At 43.6% G+C, this 17635-nt stretch overlaps 2 protein-coding genes across 3 annotated transcripts in view; both read right to left on the bottom strand.

The window, feature by feature from the left end:
- Nucleotides 1-1712: 1712 nt before the first annotated feature.
- On the bottom strand, nt 1713-12568 carry MTERF2 (mitochondrial transcription termination factor 2). The gene is made up of 2 exons (XM_006170347.3): nt 12495-12568; nt 1713-3113 (listed from the first exon to the last, which is right to left on the bottom strand). The coding sequence occupies exons 1-2, from the start codon at nt 12497-12499 to the stop codon at nt 1895-1897; spliced, it is 1224 nt and encodes a 407-aa protein (XP_006170409.1). The 5' UTR covers nt 12500-12568; the 3' UTR covers nt 1713-1894.
- Nucleotides 3038-17635, bottom strand: part of CRY1 (cryptochrome circadian regulator 1) — a 77923-nt gene continuing 63325 nt past the window's right edge. The window contains exon 13 of one of the 2 annotated variants that reach the window (XM_006170353.1): nt 3038-3113. The gene's annotated coding sequence lies outside the window, so the exon portion shown is untranslated. Of the gene's footprint in view, nt 3114-16269; nt 16898-17635 lie in introns of those variants that run through there. The other variant, XM_006170352.2, reaches the window with a different exon arrangement.

Raw genomic sequence — 17635 nt, 5'->3', positions numbered from 1 at the left:
CCAGCGACATAGCCATTACGCTAACTGCTGGTTCCCTTTTTTTTTTAAATTTGTTAGAGGGCACATGTGCTTGCTGAGCAGTAGTGAGAAACCAGCCCTCCAGCCCCCATGGAGGACGGCCACACTGCAGTCCCTTCTCCATTTCTCCCACATCTTGAGATTTTTGGGCACGCATGCACGGGTGCTGGCATGTTACTCACGCTGCCAAGTGTGAGAAACATCAGGCAGTCAGTCATGTGGGATCCATTGACCCTAACCACTGCGCCTCCAGCTGACCCCTAAACCTTATTTGAAAACATTTTTGCCAGAGGACACATGGACTTACCAGAGAGAGAAAGCACCACCCTAATGGGATGTGGTCACACAATTCCTCACCAATCTGTTGGGATTTGGGGTATGCGCACACATGTACCTGGCATGTCTTTCAAGCCACAAGCGCCAAGATTCAGATGATGTGACCAGCCAGGTGGGATCCATCTCCCTTAACCACTAGGCTATCGGGCTGGCTCAATATACTATTTTTAATAGTATTCTTATTATTATTTTTTATTGCCAGAGGGTGCATGCACTCACCCGGGGGAGCAAGAGAAAGCCCTCCAATAGGGTTTGGTCACACCACAAAACCCCTTCCTTCATCCCTTTTCAGGATTTTGGGCATTCACGCACACACGTCCGATTGGTTTTTCAAGCTGCCAGGGCCAGGGCTTGAACTGTAGTGAGCCATATGGGACTTAGCGCCTTTTGCCACCATGTTACTGGGCCAGCCTTAATTGTGGTATTTCGACTGAGATCCATTTGGCAATGTAGCGCGCAATTGCCCATTTGTGGTATCGTGTCAGTGCTCAAAAAGTCTTGTATTTTAGAGCATTGTGGATCTGGAGATCAGAGATGCTCAACCTGTTTTAGAAGTTTGCTGAGGTTTCACTTAACACTAAGCTACAGAATTCAGACCACAGTAGAGTGATACTTCAGAGCTGACAGTGAGGAGCAGTGAGTGCATCCTAGATGAATGTGCTGTATCAATAAAAAACGTACCTATACTTTTAATTAAGAGAAGGTGCTGGGGCCCACAGGTGGTGTGGTGAAGGGCGCTGAACTCCCAAATGGCCTGCTGTGGTTCGAGTCCCAGACCTGGCGGCTTGCTCTCTCTCTCTCTCTGGTCAAATTAAAAATAAATAATTCTTAAAAAAAAAAAAAGGAGACTGTACTTGTCAGTTTCTTAAAATGTATTCACTTATAAAAGTAAGTCATGGGACCAGCAGTTAGCGTAATGGCTATGTTGCTGGACTCCCATGTAGTCGACCATGGTTTGAGTCCTGAACCGGGCGGCTTAAACTCACGCCGGGTGCGTGTGTGTGCCCAAGATCCCGAGAGGAGAATGGAGAAGGGATTGCGGTGTGGCCATCCCTCCCGGGGGGTGATTTCTTACTTTCTCTCTGTCTGTCTCTGTCTTTCTAGTGAGCGCACGTGCCCTATAACGTAAACCTCCCCCCCTTAAAAAAAAAGTACTTAAGATTACTGGTGCTGGGGCCAGCAGATGGTATAGTGGTTATGTTGCTGGACTCCCATATGGCTGACACAGTTCAAGTCTCAAACCTAGTGGCTTGAAACTCAGGCTGGAAGCATGTGTGTGTATGCCCAAGATCCCAGGAGAATGGAGAAGGCATTGTGGCATGGCCATCCCCGCTGGGAGGGTGTGGGGGGGCGTGATTTCTCACTTTCACTCTCACTGTTTCTCTCTCTCTGGCAAGTGCATGCACCTTAAGGCAAAACCTTCTGGCGGGGGGTAGGGGAGCGGGTGGCAGGGAGAGAGATTACTGGTGCCTATAAACTGCCCGGATTGCTAAAGTCTTTGCTGTCAGTTTCTGGCCTGTTAGAAAGAGACATCAGTCAGTCACTCTTCAACATTTAATGGTGCCACGGGGTTAAATAAAGGCCTTCCTGTTTTGGCCTGAATTTTACCAAACTTAGCCTCAAACTCCTTTTTGGTTCCATTTAGATTTGCTAGATGTCCATCTTTTATTCTGTAGCCTAAGGCATTCAGTTTCCTGACCCTGTACTGTACTATCTGTGGTGTTAATTCCAGGACCATTGGCGCTTCTCTTATCTGAGTTATGGAAATTCCTTCTTTCAATAGCCCCTGAATCCTTTCTTCTAAAACTGGAACAGAGTAAGCCAAAATGGCAGGGCATTTCAAAACCAACTGCTTCAAGTCATGGTCTGTGCACTTGAAAGCATTTTTAGAGAAGGAAATACTGTTCTGTACACTTCTTGGGCAAAGCTGGAAAAGAAATCCTTTGAGCTTAGACAGAAGTTGGAGGATTTCAAAGTTGGTGAAACCTTGCTCTTGGAGAAATTCTAGTGTTTCCTTTATAGCTGCAGGAGAATTTAACAGAATAAACGGATTCTGGCTTAATAATTTTAGGAGCCAAACTTTCATGTTGGCCTCAGAGCCGCCTACACTTAGATAACTCTCCTGGAGAGCCCTTACCATTTGCTTATTCTTCTCAACAGGGTTATGAAAAATATTAGACGCAGTTGTCAAAAATCTACTAAGGACCACATTCTTGAGTCCCAGCTCTTGAAAGAATTGAATGTTCAGCTTCCGGGTTTCTTGGTCTTTCACAGTAAAGAAAGATTCTGGGAACTGTTCTATTAACTTGATTAATTCTTGCTCGTTTTTGCAGACTAACTGCCAGAGTTTTCTCTGGGTGTTAACAGCAGTTGGACTACAGACAATTGCTTCTGGGCAGCGTTCCAAAATACTGGCCACAGCAGTCTCAGTAGCACCCAGTTCTTGTAAAATTTTAGCAATTTCTTCAACATAGGTTTTATCCTCCAAAAGTACCCATCCTTTTAATCTACGGATTTTTGTAATGTCAACGGAAAGTCTGTAGAGCTTGTCTACCGTTCTGGCATTTTCTCTGTTGCGCTGCCCACCATCGGTTGTGTAGGGGAAGTATGATAAAAAAGGTCTGCATGTCAGAGCTGGTTGCCTCTTTCTGAAAGAACACAGCCTGCAGGGCTGGGATCTCAGCAACCACTTCCATAACATGCCTGCAATCCACTGGCTGATTCCCACTATCTCGGGACTCAGAACGTACCCATGGTATCTGTGGGGAAGAAAAGAAAGGTTTTCACATAAGCGCTGTTGACTTTCGGACCACATACACTTACAAATTTGAGCTGTAAGTAGTAAGTATGGAAATAAAACAGATTTATTTATTTTTTATTAAAATTTTAAAAGGTTTTTGCCCTAGGGTGTGTGCATTTGCCAGGGAGAGAGAGACAGAAGGAAAGTGGGGATGATCATCTTCTTAATCCGTCTCCATTCTCCTCTCAGGATCCTGGACACGCACACACAGGTACCTGGCATGAGATTCAAACCAACAGGTCCGGAGCTCTAACTTGTGGTTGGCCATGTGGGAGTCTGGTGATGCAACTGCTATGCCATCTGCTGGTCGCAAAATGGATTTAAATTAGGAAAACTATTCATGTGGAATAGTAAAAATATCCTCTTCAGGGCCAGCAGGTGGCATAGCGGTTAAGGCAGCTGGATCCCACATGGCCAACTTTGTGGTTTGAATCCTGGACCTGGCAGCCTAAAAAATCACGTTGGGCCCATGTGTGTGCATGCCCCAAATCCCTAGAGAATGGAGGAGAAAAGATTGCGGCAAGGCCATTCCCCATGGGGGGTGATCTCTCACTTTCCCTCTCTCTCTCTCTCTCTCTCTGGCGAGCACACATGCCCTATAGTAAACTAAAACTAAATAAATATTTGGGAAAAAACACCCTCTTAGTACCCCCAATGTGCCCTTCACAACCAGGGTATCTTCTATCAATACTTTGTAAATACTCGGTCTTTATGAGCTTGGCAACAACCTGGCAACACGGTTACTTCCACTGGACAGATCAGCATCAATGCCACCAGGAGTTCCAAGTGGTCCAATTTGTGTCCACAGACATGAATTCCCTTTCCTACAATATGTTTCCTCCTTAGAGACACATTACTTATACATACAAGGTTGATATTTAGGTGAAGCAGATACTTAGGAAAGAGCTGGCGGGGAGCCATCCCTAATTTTTAATGTTTTTGAGTACTTCTGCTTAGTATCATCCAAAGTGGATCAGTTCATTTCTTTGATATGAGATGAGTTAATTAATGTGTGCTTGTTTGGTTAGAATATGTAAATGAAGCCTCTTTGATATACCCAGATTAAAACAAGTCTTAGCCAGGTCAAATGAGAAATGCCAGGCAACTGCCCCAGCAGAGCCCCAGGGGAATCAGGTCAGCTGTGGACCGGTGACCAGTGGTCTGAAACAGCCAGCCAGCTATCCCCACTGGGCATCTTTAGGTGTTGCAGGGTGGCTATGCTGTGTCCGATGCATTATTGTCTTTGCCACTATAGGGGTGACAACACCACACCTCTATCCTCTTAGGGTCCTGGCTGGGCACAAGAACTAATCTGACATAATTTGGAGGAACTAGATTAACAGGAGAAAAGTGTACACATTTTCTCAATACAAATTCTGGATGGCCTGGAAGCCTCAAAAGGAAATGCAGACCCAAAGCAGCAGTTACAGTCGGTTACTTGTACACTGATTTGGACAAAGACTAGTATGCTGTGAAAAAGCTATTACATTATTTGGGGAGGCTTCAAAGATAAGAGCTATTTTAACAAGGTCTGCACAGAATTCTCGTCTGTCCTTGAAGTGAAGGATGTTATTCCTTTAGGTGTAGACAGGTGTCTTTCATATCTGAATTCCATCTGCTTTTAAAAAACAGGAAAGAGAGCAGCATGGTCTTGCACCTGCTGTCCTCCAAAGGCCTTTAATTCAAAATACAGTTGGCCGTCCATATCTGTGGGTTCTGGAGATGTGGATCCTGGCTGTCTGGGGCTTCTGGAACCAATTCTCAGTGTGTACCAGGGAGGACTGTAGTCAACACGTCACAGTGCATTTTTAGCTCCTTCCCTTTGTTTCTGTTATTTTATAATGAAATCATGCCTAGTTTAAGTAACTTCCAGCACCTCGATGTTCTTGAGTGCCTCCACGCTACCACGAAGTGTGTGGGACTGGGCTGCTGACCTATTGAATAGCTGGCAGCCTCCCTCACTCTCTAGGTTTGAAAGGGAAGCTGGAAACACTTCCAATCCCTACCTTTCATAACACTCTGGCCACATACGCCGAGGACTCTCTCTTTGCAAGGCTGTCCAAGTAAATAATTCCTCTCTAATGAAAATAACTAAACACGTTCCCATTTTAGCTTGCCATTTGTGATGCCAACTCACGGTCAGTGCCTATGGAGACCTAAATATCTGTAGGCATAGCTTTTGTTGGATGGTTAGTGGTTCAACCAGGGTTTTTGTCAGACAGTTCCTCACTAGCCAAGATGAAAATATTTTTCTTTTTGAAATCTCTAAAAACAGGGACCAGCAGATGGTATAGTTACTGGCTTTCCATGTAGCCAACCACTATTTGGGTCCTGGACCCAGCACATGCCGAGCACATGTGTGTACATGCCTGATTCCTAGAAGAACAGAGCAGGGATCACTCTTGGGGGGTGATTTCTCATTAATCAAAATGCTCTTAACATTTTTTGATTTTGATTTCTTAAAACTAAAACTGCTTTCCTTGAAATTAAAAACTAAACCAAAAACATACCTACCTACTTAATGACCGCAGTAAGCTATATGGCCTCAGCTAGGTGCTACCTTATAGTATGTTCATTCTACTCTCTGGGTTTATGCCTAAGTCAGACGTGTGTGCACAGAGATGTTTATACCAGGTGCACTTGCTACTGAAAGTATTTAGATGAAGATCTTTCGTGAATCAATAAAATGTGGGGGGGGAGGAAAAAATAAAGGAAATAATTGGTGCTACCTTATAGTATGTTCATTCTACTCTCTGGGTTTATGCCTAAGTCAGACGTGTGTGCACAGAGATGTTTATACCAGGTGCACTTGCTACTGAAAGTATTTAGATGAAGATCTTTCGTGAATCAATAAAATGTGGGGGGGGAGGAAAAAATAAAGGAAATAATTTGGAGCTATGTGGGGGGGGAGGAAAAAATAAAGGAAATAAATAAATGGAGCTATTTCCATAAAAAAAGTGGTAACAACAAATTTCTAAGAACAGTCAACAATCGATCATCGCAGGAAGGAGGAGAGGCAGCGTAAGGGGGATGCAGGGGCGGATCTGGGCTGGGGCCCCACTCCCCACTCACTGTGTGACCCCATAAACACAGGCCTCCGTCTGCTCCCGAGGCTGCAGCCAAACTGCCCACGCCCAGTCCTGGCCCTAATTTACGGGGTAATCCGGGTAAGTCAGCTACCTCGGCCCCACGAGGGGCAGTGCCGAGGACAGTAAAGGAGCGTCAGTAGCGCCGCCCTCTGGGGAGTGGGAGAGCGGCACCCGACCTTACAGCCGCCGAGAGGGCTAACACGCGTGTCAAGTACTCCGCAGTGCCGATGACGGTATCCGCTACCGGGAAACTTCTAGAGCTAAAAGTCTTGTAGTGATAGGACTTTATGTTTTAGAAGTATGCTATTTACAAAGAATAACTGAAAATGGTTATTTTAAACATTCCAGTTTCCCAATAAGAGCTTATAATGTAGAAGCAATACAGTGCAGAGAAGCTGCCCAGTTTTGCCAAGGACAAGGACGTAGAGAAAGTCACAATCCCACCATCTCAAAGTCTTCATACATCGACATGTATGTCTACTGTATTTGTTTCTCACTCCTGTTATTATAATTCTTTAAATACATAGAGTGAGGCTGTCTTGCACATGGGAGTTAGGTTGTTGATTCAGCCTGTAAAATGAAAACTGCAAAGACTCAGAATTTTCCTTGAAAAAGTCTCAAGGAGGGTCCACGCTGGATACCATCTCTCTCTCCCCCAGAAAGTCCAATACAGTACGGGGTCCTCCAGGGTTGGAAGCAAACACCGTCTGGCTAAACACTGGGTACAGAGTTGGCCTGGTCTGTTACAATATACAGAATTACAGATCACTAACCAGGGGAACCGCACCGACCATGGCAGGGTGCTTTCATTGACTGGACTCGTGCCCAACGAGGCTACAGAGAGAGCAAGCTGTGTCCTATTTGCTCCGCACTCCAAGGTGAACAGTGACGTGCTCAGGTAAGCTGTCGGACAGTTAACACTGTCTTGCTCTCTCTGATGAGCAACACGGGCAACCAGCCAAGTGAAACGTCACAAATGGAACTTCCCTGCAGTGAATGGACATTATATGCACAATTTACTTTCTGCTGTTTTAATTCTATCCTCCAAGAATCTGACTGGCATTAAAAACATTCTGTGAACACTTAAATGCATGCTGTATGTGATGGATACACTATAATTTTGTAATTCATTCTGAATACTGCGCATTCCGGCCATGTGTAATTATGCGTGATAGGCCGTCTCTCCACGTTTCATGTGCTTTATCCTTTAGGATGAATTTCTAAAAGTAGAATTCCTGAAGGAGAGATGTGTGAACATTTGATTAGCTAAGTTGCTAAATTTCCTGTCAAGAAAAACGATCTCAGTTGACCTTCTCACAAGCACTATAAGTGATTTTCTCATTGGCTTTAATTTTGATATATGAAAAACGATATGACACTAATTCAATTTCATTTGCTTTTATTGTTAGCTCGAACTTTTCTTATAAATTATCCTGGCCATCTTTATTTTATTTTATTTTATTTTTTTTTTGCTACAGGGCACATGCTCACTGGAGAGAGGCAGAGAAGAGAAAGAAGTGAAAAATTACTCCCCAGGGGGATGACCAGTCCCTTCTCCTCCATTCTGCTCTCATGATTTTTGGCACATGTGCACAGGCTCCTGGCGTGCTTTTCACACCACTAGGTCCAGGACATGAACTGCACGTTTGGCCGTGTGTGGTCCACATGCCACCTGGTTGGCCCACCTTTTGCCTTTTTAAGCTGCAGTTTTTCTGCTTTTTAAAAATGGTCCTCTGTAAATCCTTTACGTATTAAGAAAAACGGTTACTTTATTATGGATGGTTTATTTTGCAAATTGGAGTAAGATATAAGTAACAGAAATGTTACCATTTTAGCACTATTCAAGTGCACGGTTCAGTGGCAGCAAGTACGTTCACAATGTTGGACAACCATTACTAACTACGGTTTCCAGAAATGGTCCCCGCAACATAAACTCTGTACCCACTAAACAACTCTCCAACCCACTCCCTTCCCTGCCCATAAACTCTATTCTGCATTGTCACTGAGTCTGTCTACTGTACGTACTTCATGTAGTGGAATCAGGCATCTGTCCTTCTGTCTCTGGGGCTTATTTCACTTCACGTAATGCTTTTTTTTGGAGAGGTGTTTTGTTTGAGAGTTATTTTTTTTTTCTTTTTTGCTATAGGGTGTGTGCACTCACCAGAGAGAGAGAGAGACAGAAAGCGAGAAATCACCCCCCGGGGGGATGGCCATGCCGCAATCCCTTCTCCTCCATTCTCCTATTGGGATCTTGGGCATGCACGCACGTGTGCCCGACATGAGTTTTAAGCCTCCGGGTCCGGGACGCGAACCGAGGTCGACTACATGGGAGTCCAGAGACATAGCCATTACGCTAACTGCTGGTACTTTCACATAATGTTTTCAAAGTTCATCTGTATGTAGCATGTGCCAGACAAAGCAATTAATTTTAAGTTGTCAATGGAAGATCAGGGAAGGGTCCCTTTCTTTAATGATGCCTACTGTTTTTAAGCACCAAATTCATCCACATTTTCTTGTGTATATTTGTTTACATTTTAAAAGTTAGTTCCTTGGGACCATCAGATAACATAATAAATGGTTATATCACAGGATTCCCACATAGCTGATTGTGGTTTGAGTCCCGGAACTGGGAGCTTAAAACTCATGCTGGGCGCGTGCACATGTGTGCCCAAAATGCAGAGAAGAAAACAAAGGACTAGGGACTGTGGCATGGCCATCTCCCATGGGATGATTTCTCACTTTCTATCTTTGGCTCTTTGGCGTGCACATGTGCCCTTATAGCAAAAATATCTCTTAAAAAATAAATTAGCTACGTTAATTCATTTGAAGTTTTTGGGTATGAGTGAGGATCTACATAGATTTGATCAGTATCTCTAAGCACCATTTTTGGAATAATCCTTTTCTTTCTCATGAGCTGTGATACACCTCCTTTATCACACATTAAATGTAGCTTTTGTCTCTAGCTAGCTTCCATTCTCATCTTCCTATTTTGAAATTCCCTGAATGGGTGAGGTTGTCCATTGTGGGCCTCTGCTACATACCTGGCTCTCTCTGCCAGTCCATCCTCAGAAGATCTCTGGTATACTCATTCTTCTAGACCTCTGGGTGTAGTTCATTAAGCCACTTGGCACTGGGTGGATTAATTCATCTTTGAAGCAGAGACAGCATAATATTCTCAACCTCAAGTGTACACTTTCCCAGCCTAATCCCACCCAGGAAACCCTTCCTCCTCGGAAGAAGTTGGCCTGAAATAGAGACAGGGAGAAGGAAGAAAATGGGTACTGTGAGAGACAAAGGAAACTAGAGTGCATGGGTGCTTCAACTGCTCAGATCTCAACTCAGACCTCCAGCTTTCCCTGCACCCTGAATCCCTCCTACACTCCCAGTGCCCTTGCCTCTTATCTGTCCAGAGAAGGGGGGGGTTCCTCAAAATAAACAAACCCACTGCCCTTTCCCCTTCCCTACAACAGCAGCACCTTTGGCCATCCTGGGTAATCAGTCTCCGCCCCCGTGCTGAGCTCAGGGTCTCGGCTTGAGGCTGGAGGCCTCTAGAGGCTCTTCCTCACACACCCAATCCCTCAGCTGTACCCGCCTCTGATGCTTTGCCCTTCATCTCCGTGGCTCTTCTGCTCACTGGCCCTCCAGTTAAAACCCAACCTTTTCTTTCTGCTCAGCTCATTCTTGAAAATCTTTTTCTTTCTTTCTTTTCTTTCTTTCTTTCTTTCTTTCTTTCTTTCTTTCTTTCTTTCTTTCTTTCTTTCTTTCTTTCTTTCTTTCTTTCTTTCTTTCTTTTCTTTCTTTTCTTTCTTTTCTTTCTTTTCTTTTCTTTTCTTTTCTTTTCTTTTCTTTTCTTTTCTTTTCTTTTCTATTTTTTTTTTTTAATTTCTGCTACAGGGTGCATTTGCTAGCCAGAGAGACAGAGAGACAGAAAGTGAGAAATCACCCCCTGGGGGGATGACCATGCCATAATTCCTTCTCCTTCCTTCTCCTCATGGGATCCTGGGCACACATGCCTGCTGTGAATTTAAGTCACCGGGTATGGGACTTGAACTACAGTTGACTACGTGGGGAGTCCAGCAACATAGCCATTATGCCATCTGCTGGTATGCCATCCCTGAAGGTATTTCTTTCTCTCCATTCCCTCTACTTGCACAGGAAAGGCAATTCCATGTGTTTAGAGCCAATGAGTAGCTTCAGATTCTTTCTGTTGTAGTCTTTGCAGCTGTCAACACAGCTGACCACTTTCTCCTTGAAGTATTCTCTCATTTGACTTCCAGGATACTTCTCTCTCCCAGTTCTCCTCCTTCCTTTCTACACTTCTGGTCACCCTTTATCTGTCTCCTCTCTCAAGGCTTGATTCTAGACTCCTTCCTCTTACCTTACAGTCTCTTCCTAGAGTCCTTATCCTCCTCACGGCTTCCGTTAATCCATCTGGGCTTCTCTCCAGCTTCTTCCCAAAATGTGATCTTGTCACCCCTCTGCATTCAGCTTTACAATGGCACATCAGAAAAAAGACATACAGTAAAACACAGAAATGGCTTCCGAGGCCTCTGGGCTCTGCCACCAACGAATCCTCTTCTTTCGCTCCCCACTAGCCACACTGCTTCTGTTTGGTCCCTGGTGCTCCGTGCTTTCCCATCGCATGCTTTTTGAAGACTATGGGCTCTTCTCCATGCCCAGGATGCTCAGGCATCACTTCCTGATGGAGCCTTGTCTGACCGCCTGTATGTGCTGCTGGCTCTCACAGCACCATGGAGAGCTACCCTGCACCACCTGACAGAGCGGGGGCTGCCCAACCTTCCCCGTGGGCAGAAACCTCACCACTGTGTTGCCATCAATCACTGCCCTGTCCTTCACCTGGCTGGCATCACTGGCTCTAGGAGGTACACCTGGGCAGGTGACCTGTCTGTCCTGCACAGCACCCTGCACTTGACCCTACTGGGGCGCTCCAACAGGAAGGTGTTTGTTGCCATTTAAAGCTCACGCTGTGTGTCAGGCGTGACTGCTGCACTCTAGCTCTGTTAAAACACTCCATCCCTTCCCTTGGCTCATATGGTTTCTGAGAGCCTGAGAGCCATAACCTCTGTTTCTGGAATTTGCAAATGATTTTAGCAGTGCTCCTGGACACCGTGCAGCCCAGCCAGGAACACCTTGAACTAGATGTGTAAGTGTGGGCAGGGCAGGGACTAAATCCTGTTTTGCGTTATTCTCTATAAGCAGCAGGAAAATTGGTCCACATAAGCACAATATCATTGGTGAAACTTAATGAATTTCATGAAGCGACTTAAGGTGGTGGGTAAAACTGTAGGCTGTTAAAGTCAAGCTGCCTGGGTTTAGTTCCTGGTCAGTAGTTGTCATGTGACTTGAGAAAGCTACTTCACTTCTGTCTCCGTTTGGAAATCAGGAAAATGGGGACACTACCTTGTGGGTGACTCTGAAGAGTAAATGAGTTAATGCCATAAATCACTCAGAGTGATTGCTCCAGGGAAGCAGGAAGGTTCTAGAGACCGTCCTCTTCCTTAGACCCTCGTTTACCCTATCTTCTGGATAACTGTGAAGATGAAATGAGTTAATACCATAAACCACTCGGAATACTCAGAAAGCTCTTCATATATCCCAACTCATTGTATCACAGGACACTCAAAGATGAGGAAACAGATGCCAGCCAAACAACCTGCCCAAGACTGCTTAGCTAATAAAGGGTCGATCTCGGATTCAAACCCACCAGCTTCTCCCCAGGGGCTGCTCTTACCTCTGTGCCCTCAGTAACACTGTTGGTACACGTTTGCTAAATCACGATGTAGACTACTTTCTGATGCTTCAGCATTTTTGAGCAGTGAAAGATATTTCTGCACTGTGCACAATTTTTATATTTAATATGGTCCCCTCTGCAACACCAGTAATTTCAGTTGTCCCACTTTGGTCATTTCTGTTGACAGTTTCAAATCAATCCCCATGATACAGGCGAGGAAACACGGGGGTCTAAGGAAGAGAGTCTCCAGGACCAAACGAAGGCTACACCTTCGCATGCGTGGCCTCTGCTTTCCGGGGCAATTTTCTACCCTCTGCGCCTGGTGGTGTTGGCTCAGCCCAGGAAGGCGGAGCTGAGCGTCTGGCGGAACGTCCAGATTCTCCGTGGCCGTCTCCGTCCTCCACCAGGTGTGAGGGTCATTGCCCAAGGGCGGAGGAAAGGGGAGACTCACCTGTACACATCCGCTCCAGGCAAGGTTCAGGCAGTCCCGGGACCTTACCTCATTCTTCCTCCCTTTCGGTCTTCCCGAGTCCTGGATCCAGGGCCCAAGCGACCAGGCCACCTTCCTTTTAGCCCACAGCCAATCAGAGCTCGGGAGGCCAGGGAGCGCGCAGACCGCCCCCACCCCCGGGCCAGCGCACCCAATCAGAGCGCGGAACACAGGCTACGTGACCCGCCCCCGCGTGGGCGGAGCTTTCCAGGGGAGTTCGCCCAGTGCCGGCAAACGCTGCGTCTGACGTTCCCACAGCCTTCCTTCCAGCATTTTGGAAACCTACAGTACCAGTCGCTTTGCCCTTTAGCGAATGTCACTAGCCCATAATGAAGAGTAGAAGTAACTCTGAAACAGCTGTATTCCTTAGAACCATTAAGAATACCCCAAATAATTTAAATAATCAACTTTAAAAAATTTGAAAAATCCTGACACTTCTTTGAAACACATTTAAAACCCTCACCCTCACGCTACTCCAGCAGTTGGCGACCCCGCGTGGGATTTGTTTTTAAAAGCCATCTTTTATTTTTTTCCTCTTCCCAGCCTTTACCTAAATGCTTACCTTTTCCTGGTAAGCTGCCAGGTGCTTTACATTCCAGTTGTCACTTGTGATGGCCAACCTCATAACAATTTCTCCTGAAGACCAGGCTCAAAGTCTCATTTATTTTTATATGGGCCCATCCAATCAACAAATACTTATGCAAATTAATTGACAAGCATGCGGAACAGCAATGAGAAGAGCAATGGCCTGGATAGCCAGGAATAAAATGCATTCCATCTCCATCCTCCTGGAGCTTACGTTCTGGTGAAGGGCGAAGGCATTTAACAACCATAACAAGACTAGTCTCTAGGGAGGTTGCCAAGGATGGGCTACTGTCACCCTGGCCTACCTGTTCTGTTTGTGTGGAGTTACAGCTGTAGTTTTCCCAGGCTGGTCACTCCTTCATTTACTTCCAGCTCACCGCGTAGTTCGAACAGAGCCTCCTACACAGCACTTCCGTGCTTCCTCATAGCCCTCTCACCTTGTGGACTCTGTGGATACTGATAACTTTATTTTCTTGTGCACAAAACTTGACACACGAGGTATTTAGGAAATAAAATTGCCCAGTCTAGCTCTGGTGTGCAGTTTGTGTTTAAAAGGCTTTACTGAGAGGGACTGGCACTTGCACTTCAAATTCACAGAATAACTGCAAGAATCCCTCCTGCCCAGCGATGGCAGCATGCTACCTAAGTTAAGTGTAAATCCCTTCTCTATTTGTTACCTTAACTCCCTCTTACCAATGTACGGGATACACTTCAGTCTGACCTCAAATAATGTTGAAATCAGCCCTGGTATCTCGAAACTTACCATTTTCCTTTTCCATAGATTCATTCAAAAACTTCATTCCCTTAATTTTTCCAAGTTGTCAGCACAACTTTGATAAGTGAATAAAAGGCCCTTAAATCCCTTATCCACTGGAAGGATTTCTAGAACACCATCCCTTCTGGTGACAGAGTACTATATTCAAACATAGTGCATCTGCTCAATCAGAACACAGATTAATCAATACCTCTTTTTTGTTATGTTTGTGTGTGTGAGTGTGTGTGAGTGTGTGTGTGTGTGTGTGTGTGTGTGTGTGACAGTTTTGCCGTGTGGTGATTCTTCTGCCTCAGCCTCTTGAGTGGTGGCCTCACCATACGTGGCTTTTACAGTGGGCCTGGGAACAAATCTGAGCCTCCCAAACAGCAGCATCCAGCACACCCTACCCATGTGGGCTTCATACCTCTTTTTCTCCTTCAGTGATTCATTTGGCATCAATTTAAAACAAAAGAGTTTTTTCAACATTTCCCCCAGAACAAAACAAAATCCCCCTACATTTATTAGTAATATACCAGAGTGTATGCTGAAATAGTGTTTTTACTAAAATCCGTATTTATTCACATTAAAATTGAATTCATCCTATTCACCCAGAGGCTGACAACGTATGAATTTCTCAACTCTGCATAAACAGTACTATCAAGTCCAAAGAGCAGGATGTGAAGTATGGGTATCAGGAAAAACAAACTATCACTCCTTTTTTTTTTTTAGAATTATTTAATTTCATGTTATTATTATTATTTTAAAAATTTGACCAGAGAGAGAAAGGGACAGAGGGAGAAAGGGAGAGAGGGAGAGAGGGAGAGAGAGAGAGAGAGAGCGAGCGAGCTACCAGGTCTGAGACTCGAACCGTAAATGGCTATGTGGGAATCCAGTGCCTTTAACCACCACACCACCTGCCAGCCCCAATTATTACTCCTTTTTAACAGAGGTGATAAAAGAGAGATGGACCATAGACTTTCTTCAATTTCTTAGTAATATAATTTATTGTTCACTTTTAATTTAGTGTCCAAGATATTTTAAAAATGCATATCTGAAAATACCTGTTCAGCACTTTTATTCAAATTTATCTTCAGTAATCTTTTTTCATTAAAATTTTTTAAAGAATTATTTTATTTAACTTTTTATTTATCTATTTATATATTTTAATTTTATCAGAGAGGGACAGAATGAAAGAGATAGAGAGATAGAGAGAAAGAGAAAGAATGAGTGAGAAAGCAAGCCACCAGGTCCGGGACTCAAACCGTTGTCATCCACATGGGAGTCCGGCGCCCCTAACCACCATGCCACCTGCTGGCCCCTACCTTCAGTAATCTTTAAATACAATGATTACACTCAGTACCTATCACTGCTGAAGTAACTACAAGTGACTGCACTAAGAATGGCAAGAACTAGCCCTCTAGAGAACAGTAAAGGCAGAGTAACAGCAGTAACAAGAATGACAGTTCATCAGAGCTGGAGCACACAGCTCTGCAGACTGCACTGTAAAATCAAGGAAGCTACAAAGCGTGGCAGCCCTACAGCTCACATTTACCGAGTACCCTAACATACGCCGAGCACTGTTGAGAGCATTTTACATGGAACTGGACTGAGGCAGATACTACCCTTGTTCCCATTTTATTTGTTTCCCAGAAGGCATGTGCACTCATCAGAGACTTAACAAAGAAAGAGAACAAAGCACCCCTCAGTGGGGAATGGTCACTCTACAATTCCCTCTTCCCTTTCTCCATTCTGTCAGGATATGGGGCACACATGCACAAGTACCTGGGGTGTTTTTCAAGCCACTGGGGCCGGAATTCAAACTACGGTTGGACATGTGGGATCTAGCTCTCTTAGCCACTTAGCCCCCATTTTATTTTTTCCTTTAGTTTGCTATAGGGTACGTGTACTTACCAGAAAGAGACTGAGGGAGAGAGAGAGGGAAAGTGAGAAATCACTCCCCAGGGAAACGGCCATGCTGTAATCCTTTCTCCTACAGTCTCCTCTCAGAATTTTGGGCATGTGTGTCAGAGTGTTTTCCAAGCCACTGGCTCAAGGCCTCAAACCATGCAGTTGGCCTAGTGGGATCCAGTCCCTTAACCACCACACCACTTGGCTGGTCTCATCCCCATTTTATAGATGAGAAGAAAAGAAGATATAGAAAGTTAAAGACTTGTCCAAGATCTCAAAGCCTATAAGCGGGAGAAGCCAGGCACTTGACCCCAGAACACACACACTTGTTATTCCACACTGCTTTAGAGTTACAAGCCCAATCACTTCAATAAAATCTCTTTGGTACTGTTTACTAAATATATGGCAGCTGTCCCTTCATTCAAAATGATGATGTGATTTATAGGATCTCTCTTTAATTTGCAATCATATCTTACATAGTAATGTTCCCTCCCTTATCAAAAACAAAAAAGAAAAACTACCACCACGTACACAAGATTCCATATTTGCATACACTTTAATAACAAGTTCACTTTAGCTATAAATGAACAAAGAAAGGGAGACGAAGCGTACTTAACACATGATACTTGCACACGTTTGGGTATACATTAACCTTTAAAACATGTATCATTGGTGTTAACAGAGACTACGACTAGCAATTTTGATTACACACATTTTCTAAAACATTATCACAGAATGCAAAGGTAGATCAAATTTCAAGAAAATTTTGTCCTAAAATGTTACTGAAGTCTTTTAAGAAAGTCTAAAAACCTATTTTCCCACAATGACTCTCAAAACTTTGGGTTTTATATCAGAATATCAGTTTGCGACTTTAACTTTTTCCATACATGAAAAATTATCAAAAATATATTGATAGGTCTATACTAATTGTGATATTTATATTTACATGAAGCAAATTTTTTTGCCAAGTTCTTTATATACAAATTACCATTTGCCCTATGTGAAATTCATTAAAAAGTTAAAAACCACAGAAATGTCATTAGAAACAATGCACTTCGAAATGTAACTGCTTTCCATCAATGAAGAATATTTTAAAATAATTTAATTGAAAAATATCAAACTCCCCACCAATTTCAGCTGCAACAGTATTCCTCCTGAATGTTTTCTGTGATTTAAAGGAAAAAAAACAGGGTAAAGCTTGATTGCAAAGAATTAAATGATTAAAAATCTGGTATGTGCTTATTGATCTTATCAAGATATTTATAGTCTAATTAGGTAGCAATAAAAAGATGAATCAATAAAAAATTATAAATCGGTTAAGATAATTGAAATAGTTTTAGAAATTGGCAAATGTACTATATAAATACTTTTCATATTAAACTAAATCAGAAAGCATTATCTCAAATCCAATGAAATGGAATGCAGGCATAGCTTTTTGGTATTTCTAAAAAGGGCCAGCATTAAAAAATTTAAACGATTCCCAAACTGCTAAGAATTTAGATTTTAGAAGTATCACAACAGTTAAAAATAATTATAAACATTTAGGAGGCAAGATTTGGGGGAAGTTCATAAAGAGTATAATAATGCCACTAAAATAACATCGTTTAACTATTTTAAATTCAAGGTCACAGTAAGGAAATGAAAAAGTTTTCTTTTCTAAGGAAAAACCTGACCACAAATCATAAACATTTCAAATTTAAAGATCACCGATTCGGACGACCATAGACTGAGTGCAACTCCAGGCATGTGCTTGAGTGCCAAGATCAACAGGTTTGAGGACAAGAGGAAGGTGATCACTACAGGACCAGACCCTGTGCAGGGTGCGTGTGTCTTTCTCTCACTGTGATGTGCAGGAGCACATGCTTTTTTATTTAAAAAAAAAAAAAAAAAAGGCAAAACAAAA

The sequence above is a fragment of the Tupaia chinensis genome, unplaced genomic scaffold (assembly GCF_000334495.1).
Source record: "Tupaia chinensis unplaced genomic scaffold, TupChi_1.0 Scaffold148234_1, whole genome shotgun sequence".
In the NCBI taxonomy this organism is placed as follows: Eukaryota; Metazoa; Chordata; class Mammalia; order Scandentia; family Tupaiidae; genus Tupaia; species Tupaia belangeri.
Note: the sequence above shows the minus strand (reverse complement) of the source record. Positions and strands in the feature narration are given on the sequence as shown.